Here is a 22,625-nt window from a genome sequence, read left to right as displayed (position 1 = left end):
ACTATTCAAACAGAGTCTTCTGTGATGGAGTGTAAATTAAAGTTGATCAATAAGCACATTTTTCTTAAGCACCTACTTTAGAGACAGCAGAAAGACTTTAAGAAGGGCCGTGGACTGGAATCAGGGGAGGGCAGGTTTTGTTTTGTTTTGTTTTTGATTGGAGTATAATTGCTTTACAATGTTGTATTAGTTCCTGTTGCACAACGAAGTGAATGAGCTCTGTGTAGACATATATCCCCCCCCAGTTTGTGCCTCTCTGCCACCACCACCCCACCCTACGCATCTAGGTCATCACAGAGCACAGTTAAACTGTGTCCCCTGAACTTTATAGCAGGTTCCCACTAGCTGTGTATTCCGCACATAGTCAGTGTATATATGTTGATGCTAACCTCCCAAAGCATCCCACCCTTTCCTTCCCCCAGTGTGTCCACACGTCCCTCCCAGGAGAAAGGAGTTCTAATTTGGGTCTGCCACTCACCACCTTAGATCAATTCTATAACCTCTTCGGGCCTCGGTATGTGCATCTGTAAGTCAAGACATCAACTGGTACCTTTCAAATTCCCCTTCCAACTGTTATGCCACATGATTTTATGTGCCCAGCCTGGGACTCAGCCATCATGAGGACACAAAGAAGCACATGACATCACCACTGCCTGCAAGGAACCCATCATCTGATCATGTCCATGCACATCTCTGACCCCAGCTGGGCCACAAACTCTGGCCTCACATGGGTGCTAGCTCACTATTGCCATCTTTGACTGTGGAATAGGAATCATTCAAAAAATAGTACCATGATCTCTGACTGTGACTTCCACATAGTAAACCCAAGGTGTCTTTGTATGCCTGTTGTCTCTGGGCTTCTCCCCAGAGTTTATGACTTTTAAGAATGTTCACTTTAAAGTAAAACTTTGGACACACATAGGAATGGAATTGAATGGATTAATTAGGCAAATTGGATCATCACTGGTTGTGACCAGTCAGAGGGCTCCCTTCAAAGAAAGTGTTTTCCCATCTTGCTTAAGAAATCATACCAGTCCTGCCTCTAAGTCAGGAATTGCTTCAATGAAGGTAGACCCTTTGAGCTTTTAATTTGTTCATGGAAAGGAGCCTCTTCACTCCTCATTATCCAGGCTTCCTCTGGAAGTGGGAGGGCCGATTGAAATGCCAGCCTTGGCACTTTACATTCTGCTGCTCCAGCCCTGTGAGTCTGATTCGTTCTTGCTGCTGGTTTAAGAGAGATTAAAAGAAGCAAAGCTGCTCTCCGAGTTTCTTGATCTGTACCGTGGCAGCTAAAGTCAGAGGAAATGGGGACAATGAGGAAGGGAGTAAATCCTTGAGAGTGATGTGCATGTGATCTCTGGGCAGCAGACCCAGTGTTCATATGGAGGCGGCAAATACTAGGTCATTGCTTTGGAGAATCTTCCAGCGCCCAATAAAACCTACCACCTATGTGACACAACATGAGGCAAAGGCTGAGGCTGAGAGATAAGGACAGACAGGATATATGGCTGAATAAAGAACTTTCAATTTCCTTTACTTAGTAGATGGGCAAGTATCACATCATTAAAAAAATGCCCACACTGAAAAAAAAAATCTGAGTGCGCATGAGCAGTGCCTGAATCTTTTCACATGATTGACTTAATCAGGAGGCTTGATCTAGCAGGGAGAAGCACTGTATTAATTTAAATATGGCAGGTGCTATCTAAGTTTATTGCAAGAGCTAAAGACCAATTATCCTGTATTTTTCCATAAAATTGCATTTTCTAAAAAGAGACTGGTATGTCTGAATATATCCATCATAACAAATCTTCAAGCTTTGATGAAAGTGACTGCTGTTTATTTGCAGAGTGTCATATCTGCACTGTTGAATCAATGCTAAAGTTATCATATTAGAACTAAGAAGAGGACCTGGGAAATTAGTTTCTATCGACTTGATGCCTGGCTTTGTGAATAAAAGCATAAGGCCAGAACAGCTGTGGAAAGTCATCAGGGCATGATGACTAAAGGGCAAATTTTTTAAGTAGGAATAATGCAGCCACCTCCCACAAGATCCAGAACAAAGAATAAATGCAAAAATTGTTTTTATCATGAAGACCTGGGGAATAGGCACACTTTCAAAGAATGGGGAGATGTTGAAGAGAGACTTAAAGGGGGAATATGTTTAAAATGTATTTAATTTGGCAGGAGAGATGAGAGCCATTGAATAGTTTCAAAGGGAAATTGTCTTGCTGAAAGTAATGAAGGGAGAAAAAAATGGTGTGAGGCTTTGAAGAGGATAAAATATAGTATAGGTTAGGAGCTTATATACTTGGAGAAGCAGAGTCAATTATTATATCAGATTATGTGGTTCCCTCCACCCCAGTTACACCAATAGATAAAACAAAAACCTAAGAGCTCAACAGGAAAGGAATGCTAAGTTAGAGCTCATAACCTCCTGGAATATTATGCAACCATTTAACTGAAAAGCATAATAATATAGACAGCAGTTCACGTATTATAATAAAAAAAAGATGCAAATTATGTAAGCACTATGATTACAACTGTATGCAAACTATGTTTTCCTATAGATGGAAACCAGAGAGAAAGGCAAATAGTCTTATGTTCAAGGTGGTGGTTTAAAGGTGCTTTAGTGGCTAAGTCGTGAATGACTCTTGTGACCCCATGGATTATAGCCCAACAGGCTCCTCTGTCCATGGGATTCTCCAGGCAAGAATACTGGAGTGGGCTGCTATTTCCTTCTCCAGGGTATCTTCCTGACCCAGGAATTGAACCTGGTTCTCCTGTATTGCAGGCAGATCTTTACCAACTGAGCTACAAGGGAAGACCATGTTCAGTGGTATCATTTATCAAATCAATTTGTGTAATCTTTCAGACCTTCCAAATGCCAAATAATATGTACTTAGGAGATTGTTAAGCAGTATCTGGGTGCATTTTATGATGACGCAATAGGATAGTCTCACTTGGGGCTTAAAGTGAAGGCACTGATCCTTTATAGGAGTAAAGTGGCTACAGAACCATTAAACCAATACTCAAGACTCAGTCACCCCCAAATTAAGCTTACCACTTTCATGTGTTAAAATTGTGCTTTCTTTTTTTTTTTTTCCTAAAATTTCATTTGCCCAAATTTGAAAACTCTGAATCAGCCTCCACTCCTTCCTTTTTTCTTCCCCAAATGTCACGTGGATCACCAAGTCCTTTTATTCTTCACGTCTTCAGTGCCCCCCTCTCATTTCTCCTTCACGCTGCATCTCTTACATCCTGCATATTGTGGTGCCTTCTAGATCCACGTGCACACACTTTTCCACGTGTGTCTCTTTCCATCTTCCATGCGGCAGCCAGAGTTATTTTCCTCAAGCACAGATAAGATCATGCTTCCCCACTGACCAAAACAGTCACTTTCAAACTTCCTAAACACTACAATTTTTAAAGATTAAAGAAATTTAATTAAAGAAAATTAAAGATCTAAAACTTAAAAAAAAAAATCTATGTTGGAGTGACTTTAACATATTCACTAAGTAAAAGTGTTTCAGAAAATGAAAACCAAATGTTTGGTGGAAACTACTTTATTGTAGGTATAATTCTTGAAGTATTTCTGTTACTGGAAAAGAGAAAACCCGTTAAGGTAAACACCTTAGTCGACAAGCCAGTATCTTAGTAGACAGGCTACATGTTTACCTTGGGTGTATCTGTTTGTTTTGTTTTGTTTCAGATTCCACGTATTAGTGAGATCATCAAGTTGTACACCTGAAACTAATATAATATTATATGTCAACTGTATCTCAATAAAACTGGAAAAATACTAGGAAATAAAAATAAAAATGAGGATATGTCAAAGAAGAAGAAGTCTTGAACTGAGTCTTGGGCTGCAGAACTGTTGATCTGATTTTAAAAGGGGGAAGGTCATTCTACTTGGAGGCTCTCAGCAGAGCTGTCAAAGAGCACAGTGTGATTTGGAATCAGAAACAGCATCATCTCTTCGGTGTGGTATGTGGGCTGAAGAGCTGAGGACAGCAGAGATAGGTCTGGAAAACAGGCTAGTGAGAGCAGAGGGAAATGCTCTTCAAACCCTTTGCCCATATTGTAACTGGGCTATTTTGTTGTTGAGTTGTAGGAATGCTTTATAAATATTGGGTATTAATCCCAAATCAGATATATGCTTTGCAAATATTTACTCCCATTTTGTGGGTTACCTTTTCAATCTGTTGATAGTGTCCTTTAACATTCAAAATTTTGAAGTCCAGCTCACTTATTTTTTTTTTCTTTTGTTGCCTGTTCTTTTGGTGTTCTACCCAAAAACTCCTTTCTAAATTCAAGGCCATGGGCTTTTCCCTAAGTGTTTCATTTTAGGAATTTTAGAGTTTTAGCCCTTACTGTGAGGTCTTTGATTCGATTTGAATTAACGTTTGTATATGGTATAAAGTAAACACCCACTTCTTTTTTTGCATTTTTATGTTTAGTTTTCCCAGCATCATTTAATGAAAAGATTGTCATTTCTCTTTGAGTAATCTTTGCACCCTTGTCAAAAATCATTTAATCACTTGTGCAAGGGTGGCAAGCTATTGATATTTATGTATTTATTTGTGTTAGATAAACTTATCAATTGATCTCAAAATTTTTAAGTTTTTAGAAGCATTATTTTTATTGTTCAGTCAGTCATGTCTGACTCTTTGCAACCCCCTGGACTGCAGCACACCAGGCTTCCCTGTCCTTCACCATCTCCCAGAGTTTGCTCAGACTCATGTCCATTGAGTTGGTGATGCCATCCAAGCATCTCATCCTCTGTCATCCCCTTCTCCTCCTGCCTTCAATCTTTCCCAGCATCAGGGTCTTTTCCAGTGAATCAGCTCTTTGCATCAGGTGGCCAAAGTACTGGAGTTTCAGCTTCAGCATCAGTCCTTCCAGTGAATATTCAGGGTTGATTTCCTTTAGGATTGACTGGTTCGATAGCTTCTAAGCATTATTTGGAATATATTAAATCAGATCTTTTAAAAATTATTGCATTCTTTCCTGATATTTTACAACTTTATTGATTTAGTGAGAACTTATACATTTTTGTTGTGATAATAAACATCACTATCTTCCTGATTTTAATGGAGAAAACTATGTAATTTTACTATTTAGTATGATGTTACAGTCTGTTTTTGATCAGTTTCAGTTCAGTCACTCAGTCATGTCCAACTCTTCTCAACCCCATGGACTGCAGCATGCCAGGCTTCCCTGTCCATCATCAACTCCCAGAGCCTACTCAAAATCATGTCCATCACATCAGTGATGCCATCCAACCATCTTATTCTCTGTCATCCCCTTCTCCTCCTGCCTTCAATCTTTCCCAGCATCAGGGTCTTTTCCAATGAGTCAGTTCTTCTCAACAGGTGGCCAAATTGGAGTTTCAGTGATCATCTCTATAATATTTAGAACACCTTTTGCAATCCCTATTTTAATTAGAATTTTTTAAGATATGACTGCTGAAGTTTTTCAAGTCTTTTGGAAAATCATGGATAAAATAATTCTACTTTAATAGGATGATGAAATGAATTTTGCTGATGGATATCTTTTTGTTGAAGTACATTATTTCTCATATTCAATTCACCATCAAAGTTTACTCAGAAAAAAATTTAATCAATATTCATAAGTAAAATTAGTCTAAAATGTTTTGTTCTGTTTTTATGCTGTATATTTAGCAGATGTCAATATTAAGATTTTGTTATGTTTGTAAGTTGATTGAGGGAGATATTTAACTTTGCTTGTGATCCGATATCATTTCAGTAATTTGGGGATTATCTTTTCTTTGAAAATTAGATAAAACTTACCTATAAAACCATCCAGACCTGCATCTTTTAAATAGTAGGACTTGAATCACGTTTCCAAAGGTTTCTGTGGTCAGTGTATTGAGTATTTCTAATTTTCCTTAGAAATCGTTGGCAAATTATTTTTCCTAGAAATGGTTAATTTCCTCTGGTTTTCAAATCTTTCTCTAAAGTTGTTCAAAATAGTCTTTTATATTTTTAACATTTTCTAGAGCTATGATTGTATTTCCTTTATAATTTCTGCTATTCTATCTTTTTGTCTTTGAGTTTCTCTTATTTCTGGTATTTCAGGGGCTTGTGTACTTTCTTTGACATTTTAAAGTGCAAGCTTTGGGCTTTTTAACTGTTGTTTTTAAAATACATTGGGTAAATTTAAACTTTTACTAATCATCACATCTGAGCTATTACTTTTATTTTTTTGTAATAGTGCCTTAAAAGTTCAGTTAATTTCTGTTCATTTCCTTTATTATTATCTAAGACATTTTTTTCTGAGTAAAGCCTTATTTGTAGCTTATAGGACTTGATATAAAACAGTCTCTTTTTATTAATATTCTCATGTTCTATTCATTGGAGTTTTTGAGTTATACAACCTAATTATGGCAATCATTAAGGATTTCTTTGTCAATGAGAATATGATCAGTTTTACAAGTGTTCCAACTTAAAATGTATGTGAGCTACTGAATGGGTTCCTTTGATAGATGATACTTAGATTTCTTGGTAATGTATCAGCTTCTCATCTTGACCATTCTTTGCCAATTCATTTATAAGTCTTTTATTGTGCCCCTGCATGTTCCTGTCACTGAGATAGTTATCAAAAGTTCTTTACTATCCAGGACTTTTCTAGTTGTAAAAGAAGCAAAATTTGAACTACGGTTTGTGGTTTAGTTGCTAAGTCCTGTCTGACTCTTTTCAACCCCAAAGACTGTAACCCGCCAGGCTCCTCTGTGCATGGGATTTCCCAGGCAAGAATACTGGAGTGGGTTGCCATTTCCTTCCCCACAGGATATTCCCAACCCAGGGATCGAACCCGGGCCTTCTACATTACAGGAGGTCTACTGCATTGCAGGCAGATTCTTTACCGACTGAGCCACCAAGTTTGAACTCGCTTAGACTCAAGAAGCTAGCAGCTGAGAATTTCATATAAGAAATACCAAGGCACAGCTTCACAATAGGGACCGTCAAAAATCAATTACTCAAACAATAAGATTTTCTTTCTTTGTCTCATTCCCGACTCAACAATTGACTTCACTTTTTGAGCCAGTGTTTCTTTTCTCACAACCTCCTTCCCATTGTAGGAAATGTGGCCATGGCAACTGTGTGCTTCTTATGGCTTAACTTTATCATCAAGCAGGGACTGAAGGGTGCTTCTCTGGATCCAGGTTCCAAAACAAAACAAACAAACAAAAAAAATGCAGTGATATGCTCTGATTGGTCTAATTCGTGTTAATTTACCATACCTTAGCTAATCAGCTGTATCTAAAAGGCAGAACCTGTTAAGGGCTTGACACTTACCATTCAAATCATATGATTGGTATGGGAGAAAATAGTTATTTCCACGTGAAGGGGCTTAATTTTTAAGATAAAAGAGGAAGATGTGCTAGACATATAGAAAAATGAAAAGTTTCCTACAGGTACAATAATGTTGGTGAATCCCTTCACTTTTAGATGATTACCATATGTGGGCAGGAATGGTGTTATCACTTTCTTAATCATTGGGCAACTAGATACAATCTTAAGTGATCATGATAGATACATGATCTTAAGAGATCATGATATCTTAAGTGATCATGATAGATATGGAGAAGGGATTTTAATAACTGAAGTTTCTTCCTTTTGCCTAACTCCAACATTGGTTCTGTGGTTAAGAGATATATCTCATGGACACAGGAGTCATTACTTTTAAAAACATTAGCCAATTTTTTTGAGAAAACAATGTTTTATGAATTAGAACCATAAATACTCCCAAATCACCTGTTTATAGTCCCTGACCCCTCGAAAGTACAAAGTACATATTAATCAAGAATTTAAATCAAAGCACTGGAAACAAACAATTACTCTTCATCTGTATTTCTTTCTCACAGAATATTCAGTACTTAGAAATCCCTTGAATGTTCTTATTAGAGAATATTCAAAGCTGTGGAATAAAAGAAGGAAAAGGAGGCAGACAAAGGCACTCCAAACTCCTCTTATTCTAACTACATCCCATGAGATGTCAGAGGAATGAGTTTCCAAAAAACTGCTATGGAAAGGCTGATGAGTTATCATAAAATGATCATTTTTCTTTTTCTTTTCATTCATTTATATTTTGCCTAAGGACAAATGTATATAAAATCTTTGTACTTAGTTAATTCTGTGTAGAATAGAATGATGACATTGCTATTCTTAGATATGTTACTTTGCTTCTCTAGTATGTATTCTTGTTAAATCTAAGAAGTATTTCCATATATATACATATATAAGTATATATATGAAATATATGTACTAAAAACAGTTTTCAATGTAATTTAGGAATTGAAGGGTAACGTAAAACAGTATGACTAAAAGTGGGTGTGATTTTCTTATCAGAGCCTGCCAAAAATTCACCAAAGAAAAATCATTCAAATGTCTTCCCAGTTAGATTTCTTTTATAAATTGGAAGCTAGTCCGTCATACGGGATGTTGTGAACCCTAATTGATGAGTATTTATAAAATATTTCTACACTGAGATGAAATGACAAAAAGCTGAGATGGATTCATGGGCAGATGCCTGAAGGACAGTGTGAAGATATGAAAGTATAGGTGAGCCAAGTTTTATTGATTAACTCAGCAGCATTTATTTCCTGCGCATTCAGTGCTGATAGAAAAATTAAACAATCCTGTCCTTCAAGAGCTCATGGTACAGAGGATTCTGGATTTTCTTTTTGTTTAGCAATAAAACAATATTTATTTTCTTAAACCTAAATGCTGTGCAATTTCCTAGTACTTATTTTGTTTTGCTATATGAGATACTAGCTTGGTTATAAAGTTAAATTAAGTTGGCTATAGTTAATTTCTGAAATAAAGCTCATTATAGAGTCCACCCTTCATAATTTAGAGTTTTACGAGCATGGTGTGTAATTAATCAGGAGTAGGCTATTGTCTGACCTTTTTATATACTTGATAGAGAACAACTTCATATTAAACCAGTTATGTAACTCAGATAAAATATCAGCCCTCTACTGCTATTTCCATTGTATGGGAATTGTGTTTCTGTCTTGCTTGCTTTTTATTTTTTGCTACATGTTAGCAAACATTGTCTTTCTACTCTCTCATTATTTCTATCCCCATGCAGTTACATAGGTAAACTTAAGGGAGATATATTCCTTAAATGAGATAGATCTGGATTAAATTCCTGATTCCTTTAGATTTGGGGCAAGTTTTTTTTTTTTTTTTTTTAACCTCAGTTTTTATATAGCGTTTCTCATCTTTAAAACTGGAATAGTGACCCTTATGAATTGAACTATGTCCCCTCAAAAGTTATATATTTAAGTCATAACCCCTCAGAATTTAACTGTAATTGGAGATAGAGTCTCTAAAGGGGTAATTAAGTTAAAATGAGGTCATTAGTGTGGGCTCTAATCCGATATAGCTGGCATCCTTATAAGAAGAAGAAATTGGGACACTTGAGTAAAGAGAGTGGCTGCATGACAGAGTGAGGGGCGAGGCCATCTCCACTGTCACGGCAGCCCTGATAAGCTAACAGAGCGATTTCTAAAGTGGAAAGTATAGGAATTTGAAATATTGTACTGTGTACTATAGCACATGATAAATGGTTCCTCCATGCAGTGAGCATAATTATTAATATGAGGATTAACATGAGTATCATAAATAGCATTGTAAAGCACTACCAAAGGTTTGTGAAAGAAATAATTGCCCCCAAGAAAGAACAATGAGCTTATGGAAATACTTTTAAGCAACAGGAAATTTAAGTGCATCCCTGGAAGCTTTAGTTTTAGATCAATTTCAATGTATAGATAGCATTGTATACTTTCTCTCTGATTGAGGGATATGCCCTGAAAGGTTGCCCCTGTGTTTTCTAGCTCCATGCCCGTTCGTTTCACTCATTCTTTCCTTAAGAAAGAGAAAGAAATTGCCCCATATGGAGAGAGCCCTCGAGTGGCCGAGCATGAAGAAATGGGGCTGGGATCTCCCTGGTGATATACTTGACTCGGGCGATTTTGTCAGTTTCTCAGCTGAGCAGTAAATCTGATCATTTCTTTGCTGAAGATGAAGTATGTTCTTTAAAACAGATGAAATTTCTCTCTTAATGTTCAGTAACTTCAGGTTTGCTTTATTTAAGGTGACTTCATCGTCAATTTAGGTGTTTATTTCAAAAATTTCAGAGTACACAAAATAGATCATAATAAAGCATCTATGAAATAAATACATTACAGGGCTATTTATAAAATCTATATCCCTTACCTTGTATTCCCCTGTGGCTCCTTCTATAATGCCGAGATTTTGTTTTTCATACTTTTTTTCATCTGTTATTTACCCTCCCCTTCTCCGCCTGGAGCTTTTGGCCTCCAGGAATTTCTTTACAGAAGTTACGTCCCCTGGGTGAGCAAGATGACCTATGGAGGGGAGAGGAGGGCAGAATAAAGATAGGGAGGATCTGGCTCTGTCTCAGCCCCAACATGTGAAACCACATCAAGTCATTTAATCTCTTTGAACCTTTGTTTACCCTTCTATTAAAGCAGTATTAAAAATATTTACCGTTAGCATGTCAGTGGGTACTGGAGAAAGAGACATCAAATAAGATACTCCCAAAGAAAGCAATTTGAACACCATTTGAAGTTATGGTGTTCCCCAAAAGAGCCAGGAGTGTGCATTAGGGGAAACATGGAACAAACTAAATATGTAAAAGAAACTGAGAAACTTTGCTTTGCAGGTCATCAGTCATTAAGGGATCCTTGAGCCCTGTGTCTTCATTGCCTTGAAGAGATATTTGTCATTTTCAATGCCTTTCCATTTTAATTTTATTATCTGTGTGATAATTGATATGAATTAAAGGTAATTTTAAGTTAATAGCAATAACTACATCTACTGGCATAATATATTTTGTGTCACCGATAGCCTATTTCCAAAAGGATTTACCAATTTACAATAAAGAATACAAATGTGAATAAGGTTGAGGAAAGAGTAATAAAATAGAAATAAGGAATAGGAACCTGATATAATAAAGGAAGGGAGACATACCTCAGTGCCATTCTATTTTAAACTGTGTTCTCAGGCAGCGTTCAAAGAGTCCCCAGCAAGGAGTCTGACATCTCGTTTCTTATACTAGTTTATCCACCAGGCGGTTTCCATGCTAAGAATTATATTATTACTTAATGTATTATGCTACCTGCTTCACTTTTCCACCAGTAAATTATCTAGTTCTCTTTTTAATTTTAGTTTATTTTGATTGAAGCATAGTTGGTTTACAGTGTTGCCTTAATTTCAGGCGTATAGCAAAGTGACTCGGTTACATATATAAGTATATGCTTACGCTCAGCTGCTTCAGTCATGTCTAACTCTTTGCGACCCTATGAACTATAGCCCTCCAGGCTCCTCTACCCATGGAATTTACCCAGGCAAGAAGTGCACTGGGAAGACCCAGAGGGATGGGATGGAGAGGGAGGCGGGAGCGGGGATCGGGATGGGGAACACATGTAAATCCATGGCTGATTCATGTCAATGTATGGCAAAAGCCACTACAATATTGTAAAGTAATTAGCCTCCAACTAATAAAAATAAATGGGAAAAAAAAAAAAGAATACTGGAGTGGGTTGCCATGCCTTTCTTCAGGGGATCTTCCCGATCCAAGGATCAAACGCAGATCTCCTGCATTGCAGGCAGATTCTTTACTGTTGAGCCACTGGGGAAGCCCCATATGTGTGTGTGCGTGTGTGTGTGAGTGTGTGTGTGTGTGTGTGTGTGTACTTTTCCAGATTTTTTTTCCATATAAGTTATTACAAAATATTGAGTATAGTTCCTTGTAAGTTCTCTTTACATGCAACTCTCTTAGGTCTCCCCTTGGAGATGCTTCCAAACATGTTCCATTTTAACACCAATTGAAAATTCAGAAACAGCTACTTCATTGTTTTTAAACATAAATATATAATCGATATAATATATAAATGCTTTTCTGGAGTCACTGTATCTTTAATTATTTGATGGGGAAAGATAGTAAATAAATTCCAGGTAGTCTATCATATTTTCTAACTAAACCTTCCCTTCTTTGTACACATACCCACACACACGTACATGCAAAAGTATACACATATGTGGTGGTGGTCGTTTTGTCACTAAGTTGGGTCCAACTCTTGTGACCCCATGGACTATAGGCCACCAGGCTCCTCTGTCCATGGGATTTTCTAGGTGTGTATATTTTATTTCTAATGTAAATCTCGGAGAAGGCAATGGCACCCCACTCCAGTACTCTTGCCTAGAAAATCCAATGGACAGGGGAGCCTGGTAGGCTGCAGCCCATGGGGTCGCGAAGAGTCGGACACGACTGAGTAACTTCACGTTCACTTTCCACTTTCATGCATTGGAGAAGGAAATGGCAACCCACTCCAGTGTTCTTGCCTGGAGAATCCCAGGGACGGGGGAGCCTGGTGGGCTGCCGTCTATGGGGTCGCACAGAGTCAGACACGACTGAAGCGGCTTAGCAGTAGCAGCAGCAGTATAAATCTTAAATAGAACCTTGATCCTATTCCTGTTTGTAATCCCCTAAATGAGTAACATGCTGTATGGATATGGAGCTTCCAAAATCACCATCAGCTCCATCCCAATAAAGAGCTAGCCAGTTATGAAAACTATGAGCCAGACCCATTGTGGGTACTTTTTAGATGAAAGAAGTTGTGGGTTAAGTAATATGTAATGCTCATTGACTATTTGAAGAGGTAGTGTATGTACCTTATCATGGCTAATGGCCACAAAATGGAGATTCCATTACTGAAACAGTGTGTTGGTTGGAACTAGTAAAGCAACCTCAGCTGCTTGCCAACTTGCAAATTCTTCAATGTTAAAAGGCCAAAATGCTACCACAGCATTTTTTTCCCCTCAGTTGAATTAATCACTTTTGTTAGCAAGCAGAGAATTTACATGGTCCTGATTATTGATAACTGTAGTATGATCTTAGCATAAGCATACTGAGCACAGTGAGAAACCAGCAAGTAGAAATGCTAGACTCCTTCTTGGGGTGGAAGGCATGTGATGTGGAATGCATGGCTTAGAAGTGAAAATCTTTAATGGATTAAGGAGGATTCTTATGGTTCCTGGGATGTTCCCCAAAAGTTTTTGTAATGTGATTTGTAATCCACATGTAAAAATAACAAAATGAACTTTTAAATTTGAAAATGTAAAACAAAATAATTCTATGTTCCCCCTGGGACTCTATGGTATTTTATATGAAAATGACTAGAAAGCATGTATTTACCTTAAAAACTATGCACAATAACAAAGCTAACTAAAGAAGAAAATAATAATAGGTTACCAGATTAGAGGGTTATAACTATTAATTAACTTCCTTTAAAGCCAACACTGGACCATGGGAGCATCTGGGGTCTTTAGTCACCCTTACTAGCAAACTCAGTACAAGAATACATTTTAATATTTATTTCTACATAGCAAAATAAGCCATATGTTAAGGATTCGTGGCTCAGTGGTGAAGAATCTGCCTGCCAATGCAAGAGATGCAGGAGACGTGGGTTTGATCCCTGGGTTGGGAAGGTCTCCTGGAGGAGAAAATGTCAGCCCACTCCAGTATTCTTGACTGAAAAATCCTATGGACAGAGGAGCCTCAGTCAGTCAGTTCGGTCACTCAGTTGTGTCTGACTCTTTGGGACCCCATGGACTACAGCACGCCAGGCTTCCCTGTCCATCACCAACTCCTGGAGCTTGCTCAAACTTATGTCCATTGAGTCGGTGATGCCATCCAACCATCTCAACCTCCGTCATCCCCTTCCCCTGCCTTCAATCTTTCCCAGCATCAGGGTCTTTTCCAGTGAGTCAGTTCTTCGCATCAGGTGGCCAAAGCATTGGAGCTTCAGCTTCAACATCAGTTTTCCCAATGACTATTCAGGGTTGATCTCCTTTAGGATGGACTGGTTTGATCTCCTTGCAGTCCAAGAAACTCTCAAGAGTCTTCTCCAACACCACAGTTCAAAAGCATTAATTCTTCAGCGCTCAGCTTTCTTTATGGTCCAACTCTCACATCCATACATAACTACTGGAAAAACCATAGCTTTGACTACATGGATCTTTGTTGGGAAAGTAATGTCTCTGCTTTTTAATACGCTGTCTAGGTTGGTCATAGCTTTTCTTCCAAGGAGCAAGCATCTGTTAATTTCATGGCTGCAGTCAACATCTTCAGTGATTTTGGAGCCCAAGAAAATAAAGTCTGTCACCATTTCCACTGTTTCCCCATCTGTTTGCCATGAAGTGATGGGACCAGATGCCATGATCTCTTAGTTTTTTGAATGTTGAGTTTTAAGCCAGCTTTTTCACTCTCCTCTTTGACTTTCATCAAGAGGCTCTTTAGTTCCTCTTCACTTTCTACCATAAGGGTGGTGTCATCTCCATATCTGAGGTTATTGATATTTATGGACTGTAGCCCACCCGAGGAATCTGGTGGGCTCCAGTCTGTAGGGTCACAGAGCTGGACACAACTGAGCACGCACACTCAAGGACTTTGTACCTTTTGTGCCCTTTTCACCTATAAAGTTAGAATTATCTAACATAGTGACATCCTAAATTCAGAAAACAGAAGCAATAAAAATAACTGAAATAATACATTATATCTACTTATCCTAATATTGTCATAGTATAATTTCATTCTTTGTTTACTTAAAAAAATTTGCAGTCATGGTGACCTTCTAGTCTCTCTATATAAGTTGTGTTTTTATCTTTTAAAATACTCTTCCTCTTTGTATTCTATATATTGGGAATTACTGAACAGGACAGTGGTTGAAAATATAAGCAGAGTAGAAAGTTTCTAAAGTTATATGGATAGTCAGAAAGTCAGACTAACCTTTGAAAAAATGTTAGATTTGTGTACTATGGCTTTTTTTTCCTTTTTTATTCTGCTTCATTCTAATGAAAAGGTGTGAAAAAAATGAAGTGCAGTCAACTTTATATCCTTGGTATAGTTTATTATAGAATGATATTAAGCTATGATTAGTATATGGTAAAGCCAGGATTTGGTAGGCAGGAGAGTCCAAGTGGAGACTTAAGGAGGGTGTCAGTTATTTAAATCTGATCCTTGGGTCTCTATTTCCAAACAATGTTAATCAGTGAACTATTCCATAGGACTATTGTTGTGAGGATCCAGCTAATGAATTTGAAAAATCTTTTGCAAACTGTAATGTACCATGTATATGTTGTCGCTGTTATCAGTATTTTACTTCTTCTTTTTGTAGTGACAAAATTATTTCCTGATAGACTATGCATTTACTCCTGTAGCAGAATCCACTATATATTTAGGACCAAACAGGGAAAGATTTTATAAATGGCCACAAAAATGTCACAGGCTAATTTGCATTTTTAGTGATTCTATACAATAATTACTGAGTAACCTTCAGTTGTTCAAATAAAGAATAAAGGGAATGGTGGTGATATTTGTAATCATCTATAGAAAGGAAATTATTTAAGTGTTTCACAGATGGAGAGATATTAAGGGTAAATCATTATATCCAGATTTCTAATTTTAAGAGGCTTTGAAGGTTCTTGTGGATAATAAGGAGCAAACATTGGGCATGTAGAATTAAACATAAACTTTCCATACCATAATCCTCAAATCTCCAGACGAATGTGGAGGGCTTTTTCAGACCCTCATCCCCTAAGAATTGAGAAATTCATAAAAGGAAAATAATGTTATGCTACATGTAATACACAAACTGAGCATACTGGAGCAACTTTAATAGTGACCTTTCAAAGAGGACAAATTAAATTCTACATGCCTCAGAATACAATGTGGCTTAAAGCTTTAGAAAAGGATAAGACATGACACATACTACTAATTCTAGCCTCATAGCAGCTTACTCTGTTATTTCTGAACAGGCTGCATAACTCATTTCTTCTTCAAACAACATAATTCAACCCAATATTCTCTATAAACTAAATGTAGACCCATGCTGGGGATTTTTAGAAAATTCTAGAGATATAGGAATGCTTGTCTCATGTTACTTAAAACAGTTTCAAGAATTGGACTATTATCAGTGGGAAACACACAAGAAAATCTGGTGCAAAATGTTCTCTGAACTTTGAGATGAATGACATATGGAATTACTCACTAAGGGTAACATACATACAGCCGTGGAAACTACAATGATATAGCTGTTTTGGCTACCAAATCTGCATACTTTTCCCCAAATTCAGATTTAAAAACTTGTTTTTAAAAGTAGACCTTTGAAATGTATGAGATATAAGTATTTTCCTTATTTTTCTTCCTCTTTATATTATCAAGTGTGAAACACATCGCTAGTCCAGGTTGGATGCATGAGACAAGTGCTTGGGGCTGGTGCACTGGGATGACCCAGAGGGATGGGACCGGGAGGCAGGTGGGAGGGGGGGGATCAGGATGGGGAACACATGTAAATCCATGGCTGATTCATGTCAATGTATGGCAAAAACCACTACAATATTGTAAAGTAATTAGCCTCCAACTAATAAAAATAAATTTTAAAAAAGCTAATAATAAATAAATAAATATTTTAAAATTAATGTATTCTTACTGACCCTTGGGTTTATGAATTATAAGAGCTAAAACACAAGTAAATATTAAAAACACCATTGAACCTACTAGTCATAAGTGAATGCTATTTGTCATGATCAAAATTCATTCAACTGAATTATTTTTCCCCCTGTCTCCTATATCTTCTTTTTGAAATTTAGTTTGGAAAGGAGTCAGAAATATCTGGTTTGCCTGGTATTCTGTCACAGCTAGGGGGAAAAAATATGGAGTTAATTTTTTAAATGCCTCTGCAATTAATGTTTATCACCTTTTATATAGCAATATAAGAGTGAAATAGACAAATGCGTTGAGTCACGTAACTCGGTTTTCTCAGGCTTTCTTTTCTGAGAGGGTGGCCGAAGGTTCCTTTCTCGTGCCGTCCTGGCTGAGACTGAAGATGATGGAATAGTTGTTTGTCCCAAGGCAGCAGAGCTCTCAGACATGGCGTGCTCTCTGCCCTCTGCCCTTGTTCAGCGGGACCTGGAGACGCGAGGACCGCCTCTCGCTAGCATCTGCTTTATGATTAACTCATGTCGCCTGCCTCTTTAATTTGGGGTGACGGCCGTCTTCTGAGCCCCCGCATTGCATCCCTCTTGGTCTCCGGATCCGGGCACGTGAAGGCCGTCGTGCTCCACGGCTCCTGCGCAGTCTCGGCGGGGTGACCGCCGCGGGCGAGGAGCCCTGCAGGTCCTCACGCTCCCTCTCTCCTTGGTTTCGCAGCTGGCGCCACGTACATCTTCGGGAAGAGCGGAGGCCTCATCCTCTACACCTGGCCGGCCAACGACAGGCCCAGCACGCGCTCCGACCGCCTGGCCGTGGGCTTCAGCACGACCGTGAAGGACGGCATCCTGGTGCGCATCGACAGCGCCCCGGGCCTCGGCGACTTCCTCCAGCTTCACATCGTGAGTACCGGGCTGGGGCCCGGATTCTCTTGTCTTCCTGGTGGTCTGAGTGAGTGAGCCAGATAACTGCCGTGGAACATTCTAGGCTGATGCGACACTGGAGCACGTGCTTATATCCTTGCCTCGGTGTGCTGGAGCCACACCTAAGGGGTGCTGTGTGTTAAGCCTCATTCCCTCCCCCCTTGGATGTGAACCGTGATGCCCAGAGGGTGCCTCGGGAATAGAAAATACAAAACTCATCCTGTCCAGACTCCTTCCTCTATTGTGCGGTTTGGCCATGAGACATTTAGCAGACCACTTAGGTGTAAATTGGAGAAGGAAATGGCAACCCACTGCAGTCCTCTTGCCTGGAAAATTCCATGGATGGAGGAGCCTGGTGGGCTACAGTCCATGGGGTCGCAAAGAGTCAGACACGACTGAGCGACTTCACTTCCACTTAGGTGTAAATAAGAGACTGACCAGGTATGGTTCATCTTCAACTGGTGCAAGTGGCAAGGCCATCTTGAGTGCCAGTGATTGCCTACATTTGGGAGTCAGCCAAGGTTTTCTCCAAAGCAGGGGTCCCCAACCTCCGCGCCACAGACTGGTACCTCCCGTCAGATTAGCAGCAGTATTAGGTCAGAAATAAAGTGCACAACTAATGTAGTGCCTTTGAATCACCCTGAAACCACCCCCACCCCCGTCCATGGAAAAATTGTCTTCCACAAAACCGCTCCCTGGTGCCAAAAAGGTTGGGGACCTCTCTGTGAAGGGCCAAATAGAAATACTTGGGGCTTTTCGGATCATGAAGTCTCTGACATAGCTACTCAACTCTTCCATTATTAATATGAAAGCAGCCACGGCCAATCCATCATTAAAGAAATGTGCGTGATTATATTGCAATAAAAATATGTTTATAAAAACAGACTGATGGCTGTGCTTGGGCAACCTCTGCCCAAGCCTGCAGGCTTTCTTGTAGAGATGTAAAGAACACATAGTAAAAACTGAGGCCACAGTGGGTGGGGCAAACAGAGGCAATGCAATGGCCAGGGGTTGGTGTATGCACGTGTCTTATATATCCGATGTTTTGCTTGTATATGTAAACCCAATAAGACTGCGCCCTCACTCACTGCAGATCATTAAGAACACAGTGCAATTCAAAGAAATTAAAATGATTTGGAGGAAAAAATTACTTCGTTATGAGGATAGAAAATATTTTTATAGCAACAATTAACCCATTTTATCACCTGTGAGTCTGCAGTTAGCAAAGTAGGCTAGAGAAGGATATGATTCTCATCCATAAGTACCCAGAGTGCAGCCACCAAGAGCAAAGAGAGGAATTGCTCTCATTAGTTAGCAGTGACAAGGCTAGAAAGAATGGGTTTAATTTGGAGCAATAAGAATTCAGTTTACATAGCAGGGGGGATAAAGCAGTTAAGAAGAAAAGGCAACTGGGGATTATCCCCAACCTCCAAAAAGGAGGAGAAGGGACGTTTCTTGGTAATCTTTGAATGTGAGTTTTGCTAACGTGTGCATCTGCTGAGGAAAGTGGGGTGAGACTTCCTTGCTGGGCTCTGGGGTGGTGGTGGCTGGCTAGAACCTACAGCAAGCTCAGCCCTGGAAACAGTGTGCCTCTCCAACGCCTGCTCTTCAGCAGGCCTTGGAAATAGAAGCAGCTGGAAGGAAAAGGCTTGAGCTGGAAGCCTGTCTGATCTCAGGGTGAGCTAAAACAAGCCAAGACTCTGCTCAGAAAGGCAGAGAAGCACTGGTTAGAAGCAATCGGCTTCAAAATGCAGAAGAGGGGTCTTGAGGAGAGCCGTGAACCTTTAACACTTCCTCAGATGCTTCAGGCACCATATGGTGCTCTGAGCCTGAGCTCAAGCCTTTTAAAAAGTCATGCCAAGGAGCAGAGAGAAACACAGCCATAGTTAGTACAGTTTATCTTTATTTGGCCTCTAAGAACCACCATAATTTACAAAACTCTGTGAGATTTATGCTGCATATAACTTAATGACTATTTCATGGCAGCTATAACTAGGCTATTATTACCAGTTCACTTGCATTTTCACGGTGATTTATCTTCTTTTTTTTATTCAGTGTGACTTACTAAGAAAAATATGATTTGGCACAGCTATGAGCATCCTTTTCGAGTCCAATCATGTGCTGCTGGTTTATCCATTTCTTCCTATTTGTGTTTTGTAAAGCAGTTCCACTTTCAGGAGAAACATTTTCTTATTTTCTGGTAGTTTACTCGGAGTTGGCAGCATTTTTATAAAATGGATATGAGGATCCTGGGAACTCCTAGGGAGAACCAAAGCAGTCCATTTTGATCTCTTTTTTAAAAGCAAGCATACAAGAAATTTTACATCAGAATGTCCCCCTTGGGTATTGTGAACTGATTCCCATGATGTTCTCATTGCTTAAACATTCTGGAAAATTCCAACAGATTCTCCTTCAGAGCTTGGGTTAGGAAATGCCATCTGGCATTTTTTGAGAAAAGAAAAAGAGACCCTATGATGTGAAAAAACCACACCATTCTGGAATGGACCTGACATATCTCTGGCCCTCTGGAGCATGGGGACTCCTTTACTGGTGTGTTCATTTCAAATCATCTTTTATTCACTGGTGCAATATCTCTGGTGTCTGCCAGAGACAGAAAGTGTATGTGATGGTACTCCAATAAAAATGTGCTTATAAGAACAGGCTGCAGATTGTATGTTGGTGACCATTGCCCTAGACTGGGCAAACGTCCTCAGAGAGATATAAAGAACATGTGATTAAAAACTGACATCAGAATTGGCAGAGGAAAAGGAAGGTTCCTTACTATAGTGGAGAGAAGGTCAAAGAACTTGACGAAATCCAGCCTTTTGCTTTGGACACTGAGGTAGCTGCATCAGGAAAATGAAGCCTCAGATGCCTACTAGATAATTCTATGTGATTTTCACTATTGTCAAACATGGATTTGTTTACTAAACATAGTCTGTTTCCTTGTACTAAAGAAAATTACTCAGAAAGAAAGGAATGTAAGGGCCATTACTCAGAGCTGAAAGGGTTGGAGAGGCAGCAAAGGATTTCATTCCCCTTGCAGTGACCCTTGGAGAAGAGAACCAGTGAAAGCGATGACAGGTGTGAAGAGGACGTGAAGGCAGGGTAAATCCCAGGGCCAAGGGAAAACACAGTGAAGTGGGCGTGAGCAAGAGATGACACAGTTGCCTAGAGATGGGCTCTAGCCAGGGTCTGTGGGCAGAGCTGCATTCTTCGAGCGTGGGTGTTAATTGTGGAAACAACCAAAAGTACCTTGCTGCTACTCCTGAGTGGTTGTCAAGCTAATACGTTGCACAGAAAAAGAGTATAAACTCTGAAATTAGCGTGTGTGTGCACACACACACATGCAAGAGAGAGAAAGAGAGAGACATGAAGGGAGAGATTGAGAATTTGTGTTTTGTAAACTGCTGCGAGAGGCAATTCCTAGCAATTCCTGACTTTTTGAGCAGTGGTAACACGGTGTTTGGAAGAAGCCCTTTTTACCCCCAACTTAACCTATCTGAGGGAAGAGAAAATTCTCTCGCAAGAACACTGCGGAGTCTGACGCCAGGATGAGCAACCACTCTCTAAAACAAGACTTGCCTGTTGTCAAGACACCAGAGCAAGAATGCAGAGAACGTCATCCTGCTTGCCAGCTCTGAGTGCTGCTCCCTCCATGCAAGCTTTGCATTGGGAGGATTTGGGAGAGTAGAAGGCAAATAAAGCAAGTGGAAGTTCAGGCTTCCACCATCCTTGTCTGCCACCTGTGTGGAAGCGGGGCTATAAGGACTGAAGCGGGCTGCCCATTTATTCCACTTCCTCTAGGCTTCACCGTCCTTCTTCACACGCTTGAAGTCTCCCATATCTCTTCCTTTGCCATCCTAAAGTCACCACACCTAAAAAACTCTTTGGGGAAGTAGGTATCTTTTTCAGCTCATATTCCCCTGGAGGCCCTTGAGTCATTGACTAATTACTTTAGTCAGCTTCTTATGTTCCTTCCCCCACCAGGCTAAAGTCAGCTGCTCTGACAGGGTTTGAGAGCAAGTTAGTTAGTTCAGTCACTCAGTCAGGTCCAACTCTTTGCGACCCCATGGACTGCAGCATGCCAGGCCTCCCTGTCCATCACCAGCTCCCGAAGCTTACTCAAACTGATGAGAGCAAGAAGGAGAAATAAATCAGCATGACTAGTTTGGGGACATACTACATGGGGGAGTGGCAGGAATTCATGGAGAGAGCTTGGTCAGAATGAAGGCTTTGTTGCCCTGGGGTAAAAAGAATTGGTACAAAGAAAGGGATACCCACACAGGCCTGGAGAGATGCTGTAGGCACAGTTTTTCCTATTTTACACTTTGCTCACGTTATCTGTTGTTCTTGCCGAAAGAACAGGGGCTCTTCCTTCTTGGGCTGATTTCTTTTAAACCAAACATCTTCCCACTCACCTGGGTCTCATGGTAATTAAATAGGCTTGTTGAACAAGACAAGAATTAGATCATTAAAAAAAAAATCAGAGGAGGCCAAGAGATCAAAATAATTTAGACTGTTTGCTTCAAGTTAGCTGTGTTTCTTCATTTTTGGTTTACGCATCTGTGATGTACTATTTTCTGTGTCAATTATTAATCATGATATTAATGAAATCATAGATGAGATGTGTCTAACAAAGGCAAAAAAATCTTTGCTGAAATGTGTGCGCATGAAATCAAATTCTGTGGAGGGAGGGTCTCGTAGGGCAGAGGGATTTTTACAAATCATTACTTCAAATATAAGTTCCCTCCATTGAAATCTATTGTTGAGAAATTAATCTGCTCAGTATTTGGAGAGAAGCTATCCGTTGTGAATGACATCTTCCTATTGACCTTGTGTCTATGGAGCTGTCTTATGTTACAGTCACCTTCTTTATACAATAGGGAAAAAACTGAATATGACCGGAGAAAGGATTACCATGAGGTGCTTGCCATTGCTATCGTGAAACTCTTGACAGTCTCCTTTCACCACCTGAAAAACAGAAGGATGGGGAGAACTGGGCAAGAATTAGCTTCTCTTTATGTAGTTAATGCAGGGTGTAAAAAAGGCATCCTATTAATTTTCTTCTTTCTGTGTGTAATTTACAGTAAATCCTCTTGGATTCATTTTTTAATTATGAGCCTTTCAGGAACAGTGAAAATTTATGTGTCAGGG

General features: G+C 39.4%; 1 protein-coding gene across 6 annotated transcripts in view; it reads left to right on the top strand.

The window, feature by feature from the left end:
* Positions 1–22,625, top strand: part of NRXN3 (neurexin 3) — a 1,693,692-nt gene that overhangs the window by 1,274,290 nt on the left and 396,777 nt on the right. For all 6 annotated transcript variants that reach the window (XM_061156509.1, XM_061156511.1, XM_061156510.1 and 3 more), the window contains one exon: positions 17,266–17,447. In XM_061156509.1, the coding sequence (XP_061012492.1) occupies positions 17,266–17,447 (182 nt within the window). The remainder of the gene's footprint in view (positions 1–17,265; positions 17,448–22,625) is intronic.

Source organism: Dama dama, chromosome 12, assembly GCF_033118175.1.
Source record: "Dama dama isolate Ldn47 chromosome 12, ASM3311817v1, whole genome shotgun sequence".
Classification (NCBI taxonomy): Eukaryota; Metazoa; Chordata; class Mammalia; order Artiodactyla; family Cervidae; genus Dama; species Dama dama.
Note: the sequence above shows the minus strand (reverse complement) of the source record. Positions and strands in the feature narration are given on the sequence as shown.